Source organism: Melanotaenia boesemani, chromosome 24 (assembly GCF_017639745.1).
Source record: "Melanotaenia boesemani isolate fMelBoe1 chromosome 24, fMelBoe1.pri, whole genome shotgun sequence".
Taxonomy (NCBI): domain Eukaryota; kingdom Metazoa; phylum Chordata; class Actinopteri; order Atheriniformes; family Melanotaeniidae; genus Melanotaenia; species Melanotaenia boesemani.
In genome coordinates, this window is record NC_055705.1 from 1960289 (window position 1) to 1972788 (window position 12500).

The window sequence follows — 12500 nt, forward strand, 5'->3', positions numbered from 1 at the left end:
ATACTCTCCATACAAAGCCCACTCTTTTCACCACAGCGCCCTCTGGTGGTGATAAACAAAAATAACGAAATATACAGAAAATACAGAAATAAAAACTTTGATGACCAACTCCAGCTCCAGTGTTTAACCATATTCAGTGTATGATAAGCCACTGTTATAAGTGTGAAGACTTTACCTCTCAGATAAAAACTATCTTCCCGAACTTCCTCTCCGTCTTGAGTTCGGACCACCAGAGTCATCCTCTCTGGTATCGGAGACAGGAGAACTTTAAATGTTGGATGATAATTTGCTCCACTCTTTGTGTAAAACTCTGCACCCTGAAAACCAGAATAAACTGATGTAAAGTACAAGTACTGAACTGTGATTCTTCTATTAATAGAATTGCATTTATGACCCCAGTGCGTTGCAGCGTGGCTCACCTTAGGCTTTACCTCCATGTTTGTGGGTTCACAGTGGACAGTGTAGGTTTGACCAACAGTGAGAAGACATTGAAAGCTACTGATGTGCTCTGATTCCTGATGTTCCGCAGAAACCTTCGTAAAATGGACATTTTTGTAAAACAAAACAAAAAAAAAGGACAAATATTGATAAAATGGCATTTAATCAAGTGTTTTACTTTTATAACAGATAAGGATAAAATGAATTTCTTAGATTTACCTCTGACAGAGGGATGTTCTCCTGCAGCAGAAACACATACAGCGTTGCTTTTTCTCTATCATGAGATCTCTGAAACACCAGCCCTTGACTTTTCAGTGGCCTCCAACTTTTCAGAAATCCAGAGACGTAATCCCAGAGGAGGCCAAAAGAAGAGAGGTGGTGGACGTTCACAACGACATGAGTGTCTGTGATCTTCAGTGGCTCCAGGATGCTCATCCCATCATCATCATCATCAGTGATATGTGCAACAGACAGCAGGCCATGGACACACAAAGCTGTGAAAAAACAGAGCTGTCAGACTTCTGTATTTTGGCTGCAGATGTTTTTAACTACTTTATGTGCTACTTATTTGCTTGTTTAGAACTTCATGAAGCATTCGGGGCAGCAGAAAGCTCACCGTCCTTTGTTTCACAGTGTGGGAGGTGGAGCTGATGGACCGCTCCCTCACAACATTTGATGTTGAACAGCAGCCCTGCAGGTGTCTTTCCAGCGGATTGTAGAAGACTGTCAGGCCACGGGACGGTTCTGTACAAGACCACCGCCTCTCGAGTCATCACAAACACCAGTCTGGTCAGACTGCACTGGAACTCACCTGGACCAGGACACGTAAACCTGTAGGACACAGAATGGCTCAGTGAACACAATATTTTAAAAAAAAGTTTTTTATTCATAGCCCAGAGAAGCAGGAAGGGAGCAGAAAGATGAGGAATGAGGGTCCAATTAGAGACAATGATTATTCACAGCTGCAGTGGTTTGTGACCCAAATAATTCAAGTGAGAAAGATGTTTAAATGTTCACAGATGGTTTGAAACACACATTGTACAAATAAACACAATGTTTTAAAAACTAGACAAAAACAGAAAGGAATTCTTTTATTCTTGAATTTGAAGTTGTCTAACACTGCAGACGCTGATTTAAACAGCCTGAATGATGTTGGGAACACAACATGGCTGGAAACTGTTTGAGGAAACTGTTAAACACGGATGCAGCAGAAAACCGGGTATTCCAGGAAGCAGGATTTCAGGAAAGTCGCACATTTTCAATAAGTCTGGCTTGTCTAAGTGGGAGTTCCGTTTCATCATCAGGTCCTAAATGAGTCCCAGCTGAGTTACCACGGTAACCAGAGCTGGTGAACACGCCCGCTCTGGACCAAGACAGATGTCCAGCTGAGTTACCAGGGTAACCAGAGCTGGTAAACACGCCCGCTCTGGACCAAGACAGATGTCCAGCTGAGTTACCACGGTAACCAGAGCTGGTGAACACGCCCGCTCTGGACCAAGACAGATGTCCAGCTGAGTTACCACGGTAACCAGAGCTGGTGAACACGCCCGCTCTGGACCAAGACAGATGTCCAGCTGAGTTACCACGGTAACCAGAGCTGGTGAACACGCCCGCTCTGGACCAAGACAGATGTCCAGCTGAGTTACTAAGGTAACCAGAGCTGGTGAACATGCCCGCTCTGGACCAAGACAGATGTCCAGCTGAGTTACTAAGGTAACCAGAGCTGGTGAACACGCCCGCTCTGGACCAAGACAGATGTCCAGCTGAGTTACCACGGTAACCAGAGCTGGTAAACACGCCCGCGCTGGACCAAGACAGATGTCCAGTTGAGTTACCACGGTAACCAGAGCTGGTGAACACGCCCGCTCTGGACCAAGACAGATGTCCAGCTTGACTGAAAAAACATGAAAAGTCTCCAGCTGATCCAAAATGCTGTAGTGAGGGTTCTGATGAGAACTAGCAGAAGAGATCATGTTTCTCCAGTTTTAGCTTCTCTTTAATGATTCCTTGTTAAATCTAGGATTTAAAATTCTTCTCCTCACATATAAAGCTCTCCATGACCAGGCTCCATTGTATATCAAAGATCTCATAGTTTCATAAATTCCCAGCAGAGTACTTCACTCTCAGACTGCAGGTCTACTTGTGGGTCCCAGCATCTCTAAGAGTCCAATGGGAGGCAGAGCATCTGGTGATCAGGCCTCTTTCTTATGGATCCAGCTCCCAGAGACCCACTCTACCTTTAAGATGAGGCTTAAAACCTTCCTTTTTGATAAATCTTATAATCAGTGGTAGTCTAACCATCTCTTAGTTACTGTACAGGACAGGGGTGTCAGACTCCTCGGGGGCCGGTATCCTGCAGGTTTTCATTGTTTCCCTGATCTAACACACCTGAATAAGATCAAACAGCTTCTTGTCAACTTCTTCAAAATAATCCATTAATTTCAGTCAGGTGAGTTAGATCAGGGAAACAATGAAAACCTGCAGGTTATTCAGCTCAATGGTTACTTGGTGAGTGGGGTTCACTTCAGTAATACTATCTATGTGATGAGGTCATGTAGATATTTTGGTCTGGCCGTCCTTTAGGGCCATGTCTCCAGTCGCCACGGCCTCCCAGTCGTCCTTCAGAGCCATGTCTCCAGTCGCCACGGCCTCCCGGCTGTCCTTTAGGGCCTTGTCTCCAGTCGCCACGGCCTCCCAGTCGTCCTTCAGAGCCATGTCTCCAGTCGCCACGGCCTCCCGGCTGTCCTTTAGGGCCTTGTCTCCAGTCGCCACGGCCTCCCAGTCGTCCTTCAGAGCCATGTCTCCAGTCGCCACGGCCTCCCGGCTGTCCTTTAGGGCCATGTCTCCAGTCACCACGGTCTCCCAGCTGTCCTTTAGGGCCCTGTCTCCAGTCGCCACGGCCTCCCAGGCGTCCTTCAGAGCCATGTCTCCAGTCGCCACGGCCTCCCGGCTGTCCTTTAGGGCCTTGTCTCCAGTCACCACGGCCTCCCGACCGTCCTTCAGAGCCATGTCTCCAGTCACCATGGTCTCCCGGCTGTCCTTCAGGGCCCTGTCTCCAGTCGCCACGGCTTCCTGGCAGTCGTCCAGAGATCTGTCTCCTGTGGCTCCTGTGGCTTCCTGGCTTCCCTCCTGAACTCAGTCTCCTGTAGACATGGCCTCCCTCCAGAGCCTTGTCACTGGGACAATTTTGTTTTGGTCATTTTGAGTTCTGGCTTTCCTATTGTATACTGTAGTTTTTTTTCCTTTGTGTATTTTATTTTGCTTTCTACTTCCTGTTCATTTGTACACCTGGTTTGATTTGTTCATTTGCTCCACCTGCTCCCTCTTAGTTCCTCAGTGTATTTATACCCCCTGGTTTCTGGTCTGGTTTCCCCATTGTGTTTTACCCATGTAAGTGATTATTAATTAAGACCTTTAATCCTCCACCCGTCTGCCTCCTGGCTCTCCATCCTGCATTCCACAACACTTATACTGTGAAACCAGCATTGTTGTAAAAATTATGTGATTTATAATTTTGGTCAGCAGACAACTGTAGGTCAAAAGAGGAATGCTGAATCTTGAAACATATAATTAAGTACTGTTGTAAATACAGAAAAAGTATTACAGTAAAGAAGGGTCTTAGTATTAAATTACACGTGGGCAAAACTTCCTATTAAAGCAAACTGCTAAACACAGCCAAGTGTTTTTATATCATCACATTACCTGTATGAGATTCGTGAACGTTCAGTTTCCACTTCAGGTGTAAACCTTGCCGGATGCTGGAATAAAGGATAAATATGAGCAATTTTATGTGAAATAACCAAAAAATTACTAAACAGTACATAAAACACTGTCAAGTCCAGCATGATCCTCCCCCATCGGAGAGGACAAAGCAGTGTGAGAGGAAGCAGCAAACACAAGCTGCCCAGCCATCCCTCGATTCTCCTGGAAAATGTATGATCCCTGGACACCAAACTGGGCCACATACACTTGTTGAGGTCTGCCCAGCATGAGTTGAGGGACCGCTGCATTTTTCAGTTAGACAATGTTTTACAAATCAGTATTTTATAAATACCAATACACTGACGTAGACTACGTTAGACTGAACTGGACTGTAACGACATTTATTCACTTTCTCTGTAAAAATCTGAGATAACTTTAGCTGTTCTATAGAAATATTCTGAATTGAAAAACTGATTTGAAATATTTTTATGACACACACAGACCTTTTCAATCAGACTGTATAGATAAATAAGTACTTTAATGATCCTGAGGGAACTCTAGTTAGCAGTGGGTTGTTGTGTTTCTGGAAGCAGTTGGAGGTTAAGGGCCTTGCTCGAGGTGCTTCACCTGAACCTGGGTCCTCCAGCCCTAAGTTCAACTCTAAACACTAGGCCACCACTTCCCACATGGTGTCTGGGGGATAGGTATCTGGTCATATTCAGCCCTTTAATCTATGTAGAACAGAGGGATACAGTCATACGTCTCACCTCCATAAGCTCTGTGTCCTCCTTTGATGAGAAAGAAGAGCTAGTTGCTTCTTCACATAATAGGTCGTCGCATTTAGTCAGAGATTCAGGTTTCACATCCTGAATTAAAGAATGACAAAGAAATAAAGTACAATTTTGATTTATCGTTGTGACATTTTTAATAAAGCATGTTCTTTTTTAACCATCATAAGAAGGGTAAGAAGAAAACGTCTTCTTCTAACACAAATAGATTATTTATACTCAACTGAGCACAGGGACACAGATGAACCAGGCCAGATCCCAAATCCAGGAAGCAGAGGATGAGTGGATGTGGTGATGAAGGTGTGGAGGTGGATCAGTGAGTCAGAGGAGACTCTGTAGAAGGACAGAGAGCCAGCAGGACAGTCCACATACACTGCTACTCTGTTAGAGACAGAGGAGGAGGAGGAGGAGGAAGAAGAGGAGGAGGACGACAAGATGGACGTTGTTTTGTTGTTGTGTCTGACTGAGTAACAACCACCATCAGAGCAGCTGAGGCTCCAGGACTGATCATTTCTTCCAAACACACAGTGTGGTATGTCTCCTCTCCTGTTGGTTCCTCTGATGCTCACTGATATATCAACGCTTCCTCTCCACTCAACCTCCCAGTAACAACGACCAGTTAGAACTTTTCCACACAGCAGCTGAGGACAAAACTCAAATCTGTCTGGATGATCCGGATATGACTGAACTTCCTCCACATAGGTTACTTTGCTGTTGCTGTCAGACAGTTTGAGGTTCTTGTTCATCGTGTTTATGTCGAATGTGAGTGGACAGGAATCTGATGGAGAGAACAAACAATCCTGCTGCAGTTATTCATCTATGACTCTTTGATGCAGCAGTGTGAAGACGGTTTAATGAAAAACACTCACACTTCCTCAGACCTGGTCTCAACCATCGTTCTCCAGCAGGTTCCACCCTGAAAGGTCAGAGCAGCACCGTCTCTTTCAGCAAACATGGACATTAAACGTCTCTGATATGCACTTTGTTCTACACTGAAAAACGAACAGTCCAACATCGGGACACATTCACCTGAACAGACCATACCTCCAGTCTTTTCTTCTGGCTTCACTGTAGGTGCATTTCAATCAATTCCTCCACTTGAATGAAGAATTATTTATCCTCTCTTAATTAAACTAAGGCAAAGTTTCAGTGTTTGTGCTAAGCTAGACTTAACACAGTGATCACCAACTCTGATCCTCAAGATCTACCATACAGGTTTGACTTCGGAGTAAACAGACTATGTAGACTATGTAGACTACGTAGACTACGGACTGGCCTGGTAGTTTCAGCAGTCTCCTCATACCTGAGAGTGTCAAGTCTGCAGTGTGGATCCTCCAGTCGAGCAGCCAAAAGCTTCACTCCTCCCTCTCCTGGGTGGTTGTAGCTCAGGTCCAGCACTCTCAGATGGGAGGGGTTGAAGGTCAGAGCCGAGGCCAGAGAAGCACAGCCTTCCTCTGTGATAAGGCAGCCTGACAGGCTGCAGAAACAAAACAAGATGCAAGATACGCAGGACCAGGAAAATTTAGGGTGCATTCACACAGGGATGATCCGCTAGACTCGGTCTGACTGGGGACTTAGTTCAGTTAAGGGGTGCAACATTCTTCTGGACAGAGTTTGTGTCACACTTCACTAGTTAAACAAATCTGATCTTTTGAATAATCTTCCAGAGGGGTGGGGGTGGGTAAGGGGAGGAAGAGGGGAGGTGGCCTGGTTTCCAGGGTGTGCAGCTGGAACATTGGGGTGGGTACTGGCCACCTTTAACTGGTCGGTCCCCGGTGGGGTTGCTGGTGGCTGATCTTTTCCTGCTGGAGCTTGTGCCCTATGAACACAGGAGTTCTGACTAGGGCCATCCACTGCTGCCCTCTGGGTGGATATGGGGTGGTGTTCGTGGTGGGGTGGCTGGGGTTTGTGCTCTGGGGTTTCTGCTGATTGCCTGGGTATCTGGGCCTGATCACTCCTCATTCCTCATACTCTGCATGCTGACCCAGTCACTGAGTCATCCAGTGGGTTTATACACTTATGCCGGGCTTACACCAAACGACTTTCACAGTCACAGACTAAAAAGTAAAGGTCTTTAGTAAACCTGGGAGTCTTACTGGAGTCCCAGCGCTCCCATCATCTCCATCAGGTTTAAGGTGGTAATCTGTGTCTTTTCTTAGTCTTGGGTCTGCGACAGTATCAAACGTGTTTGATATTATTGCAAGTCACAGTGACGTAACCAGTGTTGGGATAGTTACTCTAAAAAAATAATAAGTTACTAGTTACTCATTACTTCTGTAAATTGTAATGAAATTACTTTACTCATTACTGTATTTGAAAAGTAACGCCACTACTTATTACTTTACCAATTCTTAATTCACCGTGTAGACATGGACAAACATCACTGCCTGTCTGCACAGTGTTTACTGTATATTGTAAAGAAATTGGCTTTAAAACCACAAGAACAACGTCCCTGTATGTGGGAAGAAATGGACACACTAGTCTCATCATCATTTTATCTAGTATTTTTCTAAACCTGGGCGATTCAGTAGTCAACAGGGGGAGCATGTCTCATTTCTGTTTTACCAGCTGCTGCGCTCCAGGAAATGTTGAAAAAGCTTAGCTTGTTTAGGCTAAGGCGGGTGTTTGTTAAGGCGGGTTGGCTGCTTGTTATGGCGGGTCGGCTGCTTGTTAAGGCGAATCGGCTGCGTGTTTAGGCGGGTCGGCTGCTTGTTTAGGTGGGTCGGCTGCTTGTTAAGGCGAATCGGCTGCGTGTTTAGGCGGGTCGGCTGCATGTTTAGGTGGGTCGGCTGCTTGTTAAGGCGAATCGGCTGCGTGTTTAGGCGGGTCGGCTGCTTGTTTAGGTGGGTCGGCTGCTTGTTAAGGCGAATCGGCTGCGTGTTTAGGCGGGTCGGCTGCTTGTTTAGGCGGGTCGGCTGCTTGTTTAGGTGGGTCGGCTGCTTGTTAAGGCGAATCGGCTGCGTGTTTAGGCGGGTCGGCTGCTTGTTTAGGCGGGTCGGCTGCTTGTTTAGGTGGGTCGGCTGCTTGTTTAGGCGGGTCGGCTGCTTGTTATGGCGGGTCGGCTGCTTGTTAAGGCGAATCGGCTGCGTGTTTAGGCAGGTCGGCTGCTTGTTTAGGTGGGTCGGCTGCTTGTTATGGCGGGTCGGCTGCTTGTTAAGGCGAATCGGCTGCGTGTTTAGGCAGGTCGGCTGCATGTTTAGGTGGGTCGGCTGCATGTTTAGGCGGGTCGGCTGCTTGTTCAGGTGGGTCGGCTGCTGAAGGACTCCTTCCACTGACCGGCGAGCAGGATCTTTCTCCACAAGTTTGGACTGAAACTGGACTGAACTGAAAATAATGTGAATATCGCCACTGACCAAAAGCCAGTATCTCCGACTCTCCAGCTTAATTTTTCTTTCTCTTTAGTTGGTGGACAATCAGTTACGTCACGTAAATCGATCTCTATGGCAACGTGCCCAGGCAAGAACACACACAGGCAGCAGCATGCGCGTACCACTTAAAACAGATCAGAACTTTACACTTAGGCAAACACGGCTTGAGTAACGCAGAAAATCATGTTACTGTAGTCCAGTAAAGTCATTCCCTTACCGATATTTTAAATGTAACGCATTACTTTACTTTGTTACCCAAAACGGTAATATTGTTACTGTAACGCGTTACTTTGTAAAAAAGACGAACAAGAAGCGGTGATGAAACGTTGTAGGTGGACCGTCCAGAAAGAGGAGAGGATGGTTAAGAAGTAAATGTCTGCTGTGGTTCATTTGCATGTTATAATATAATGATCCAACAAAAGAGAGAAGAATAGAAACTCATTCATGCCTCCAGATTCTGATGAGTCAGTGTAACACCTGGTGAGATGCAGAGCCACACTTAATGAAGTAATAATGATGTGTAATTCCTTATTAAACCTGGAAGGAAACTCTCCCCATGTTTGCTTGCTGTGGTCAGATCAGCCCTGTTCCATACCAGCAGTCCAACATAAACACAGAAAAAAGCTACAAGCACCTAGTTGTAGTCTTGTAAATAGTGGCCACACAAGATTCAGTCTTTGTAAAATCTCAGTTTGAGACTCGGCACTTGTCGTTGGACGTGAGCAGGTGTGAGCTGATAGTTTTATAGTCCTTTCCAAATCTTTTTAAACTCTTCTGATGTACGCCCAGCATAAGAGATACTTTGGTTTAGGTTTTAGTGTGTGTTTCTCGTACGTTGGTGGTTGTTGTGATACATGTTTGTTTTTGTTTATTTACTTTTTTGTTGTTGTTGTCTTGGTTATTTTTTTAGGAACTCCTGATGATTGTCTGCTTAGTTTACTGTAAAAGCTGTAGGAAATTCTCTGCTGTGTTTCTGTACAGGTGTAGCAGCTGCTTGTCTGCTGTTATGTTGGACTGAAGCTCGTTGCTTCTTTCTACTGCGTCTATGTCTGCTCTTTCTACTTTCTCTTTTACTTTTGTTATTACTTATTAGTTTGTTTTTTCTTTCCCCTCTGGTCCAGCTAGATTACATGAATTCCATAATTTAAAATAAAAAAAAAAATAGGATTAATTAAATAAATAAATAAATCAGATTATCTAGAGGAGCCTTATACTCATAAAGCTCCTCTTGGCAAAGTAAATTTGTTTGGCTCAACAGCAGCGAGACCATCGTTCTGCTGCTATCATGCTGGACAGGACAAGTAAAAAACTAAATAATTAAATAAATAAATAAAGTCTTACACTCTCTGCCAGAGGGGGTGCTGCACTAAGAATTACTAAAGACGAGCCACACAATGAAGAAGAAAAGTGGTTCTGGTTAATGCAGGACAACTTCAGTTTCTAGTACAGCTAAACATGGATCAGCATCAGATCTGGTGGTCTTGGGTTGATCAGATTTCTATCAGAAATTTTACCGTCTCTTCCATGTCTGTTTCCAATCCAGAGTTTCCCCACACACACGTGTTGGTTGTGTTCTCCCACTATGCCCTGAAGCCACAATCAATTCGTTTGAGCATTCACATTACCTCAAACACAGCAAACTCTTCCAGCAAATGGACGAGGATTCGAATCAAAAAGGCTGGTGTGAATGTGCCCTCACACTCCAGACAACAACTTCTCTCATGTCCTGTTGAGATGTTGTTTTATACGGTAAAAAGTCTGATTCATCCATACCTGAGAGTTTCAAGAGTACAGTGTTGTTTTTCTAGTCCACCACACAGCTGCTTTACTCCTGAATCCTGTAGGTCGTTGTTGCTCAGGTCCAGCTCTCTCAGGTTACAGAAGTGCGAGCTGAGAACTGAGGACAAACCTTCACAGCTTTTCAGTGACAGGTTACACAAACTCAACCTGAACAAATGGTAATAGACAAGAAGTACAACTTAGAAACTTAGTGAAAACTTTAAAACATCAGAAGGTAGGATATGGTAGTCTTTAAAGCAAAAGTAGAATATAATTAGCAAACTGGCAGTAAACTGATCTGACCTGACAGTTTCCAGTTTACAATGTGGACTCTCCAGTCCATCAGATAAGACGTTCACTCCTGAATCCTGCAGGTTGTTGTTACTCAGGTCCAGCTTCTCAAGACTCGAAGACGGGGAGCTGACAACGGAGGACAGAGCTTCACAGCTTCTCTCTGAGAGGTTACAGCCACTCAGTCTAAAACACAAAGAAATACAATCGATACATGAATAAATACCGTTTCAGCTCATTCTCCAGAACTGTAGAAGTGATCCAGGTGAAGACTGGGATGTGGTACATGATGTGGAGGGTGTACGATGTATTGATGTTACATCACAAACATGTCAATTTCAAAGACACCATTGTATCTAAAAACAATATACTTACAGAGCTTTCTTAGAGGCTTTGACCACTGGCAGCAGCCTCAGAAGAGCCTCCTCTGAAGCAGAGTATTTCTGCAGGTCAAACACATCCAGATCTTGTTCTGATGACAGTAAGATGAAGGCCAGAGCCGACCACTGAGCAGGAGACAGGTTCTCTGTGGAGAGACTTCCTGATCCCAGGGACTGATGGATCTCCTCCACTAGAGAAGAATCATTCAGTTCATTCAGACAGTGGAACAGATTGATGCTTCTCTCTACAGACTGACTCTCACTGATCTTCTTCTTGATGTACTGGACTGTTTCCTGATTGGTCTCTGAACTACTTCCTGTCTGTGTCATCAGACCTCGTAGGAGACTCTGATTGGTCTGCAGTGAAAGACCCAGGAGGAAGCGGAGGAACAAGTCCAGGTGTCCGTTTGGACTCTGTAAGGCCTTGTCCACAGCTCTCTGATGGAGACGTTTTACATCTGGTTTCATAAAAAATGTGAACAACCTGAAATATGATTGTTGTTCTTCCATCACATTGACTCCAGACTTGATGAAGGTCAGACGGACATGAAGAGCAGCCAGAAACTCCTGAACACTCAGATGGATGAAGCTGAACACCTTCTCCTGGTACAGTCCTCTCTCCTCTTTAAAGAGCTGTGTGAACACTCCTGAGTAAACTGAGGCTGCAGTGATATCGATGCCACACTCTGTCAGGTCTGATTCATAGAAGATCAGGTTTCCTTTCTGCAGCTGATCAAAAGCCAGTTTTCCCAGAGACTCAATCATCTTCCTGTTCTCTGGACTCCAGTGTGGATCTGTCTCAGCTCCTCCATCATACTTGACCTTCTTGACTTTGGTCTGGACCACCAGGAAGCGGATGTACATCTCAGTCAGGGACTTGGGCAGTTCTCCTCCCTCTCTGGTTTCCAGAACATCCTCCAGAACTGTAGCAGTGATCCAGCAGAAGACTGGGATGTGGCACATGATGTGGAGGCTTTGTGATGTCTTCATGTGGGAGATGATCCTGTTGGCCTGCTCCTTATCTCTGAACCTCTTCCTGAAGTACTCCTCCTTCTGTGGGTCAGTGAACCCTCTGACCTCTGTCACCATGTCAACACAGTCAGGAGGGATCTGATTGGCTGCTGCAGGTCCTGTGGTTATCCAGAGGCGAGCAGAGGGAAGCAGTTTCCCCCTGATGAGGTTAGTCAGCAGCACATCCACTGAGGTGGGCTTCTTAGGGTCGGTTAGAACTTCAGTTTCATGGAAGTCCAGAGGAAGTCGACTCTCATCCAGACCATCCAAGATGAAGACAACCTCGTACTCTTCCAGATCAAATATTTCTTTAGTGTCAGTAAAGAAGTGATGAACAAGTTCCACCAAGCTGAACTTTTCCTCTTTCAGCACATTCAGCTCTCTGAAAGTCAGTGGAAACAAGAACTGGATGTCCTGGTTGGCTTTGTCTTCAGCCCAGTCCAGAGTGAACTTCTGTGTTAAGACAGTTTTCCCAATGCCAGCCACTCCCTTTGTCATCACTGTTCTGATTGGTTCATCTCTTCCAGGTGGGAGTTTAAAGATGTCTTCTTGTCTGATGGTTGTTTCTGGTCTGTCTGGTTTCCTGAAGGCTGTTTCAATCTGTCTGACCTCATGTTCATCATTGACCTCTGCAGTTCCTCCCTCTGTGATGTAGAGCTCTGTGTAGATCCGGTTCAGAAAGGTTACGTTTCCTGCTTTAGTGATTCCGTCAAACACACACTGGAACTTCTTCCTTAGGTGAG

General features: G+C 45.3%; 2 protein-coding genes across 2 annotated transcripts in view; both read right to left on the bottom strand.

Moving 5' to 3' along the window:
• LOC121635925 overlaps nucleotides 1-12500 on the bottom strand; it is a 117499-nt gene that overhangs the window by 1336 nt on the left and 103663 nt on the right. Inside the window, exons 14-22 of the mRNA XM_041979343.1 lie at nucleotides 6232-6405; nucleotides 5798-5844; nucleotides 5153-5706; nucleotides 4908-5006; nucleotides 4141-4196; nucleotides 1055-1269; nucleotides 658-932; nucleotides 420-533; nucleotides 5-317 (exon numbers count right to left, since the gene is read on the bottom strand). Coding sequence (XP_041835277.1) covers nucleotides 5-317; nucleotides 420-533; nucleotides 658-932; nucleotides 1055-1269; nucleotides 4141-4196; nucleotides 4908-5006; nucleotides 5153-5706; nucleotides 5798-5844; nucleotides 6232-6405 — 1847 coding nt within the window. The remainder of the gene's footprint in view (nucleotides 1-4; nucleotides 318-419; nucleotides 534-657; nucleotides 933-1054; nucleotides 1270-4140; nucleotides 4197-4907; nucleotides 5007-5152; nucleotides 5707-5797; nucleotides 5845-6231; nucleotides 6406-12500) is intronic.
• LOC121635300 (caspase a-like) overlaps nucleotides 12383-12500 on the bottom strand; it is an 8585-nt gene continuing 8467 nt past the window's right edge. Inside the window, exon 8 of the mRNA XM_041978434.1 lies at nucleotides 12383-12500. This exon is cut by the window's right edge and continues 24 nt beyond it. The gene's annotated coding sequence lies outside the window, so the exon portion shown is untranslated.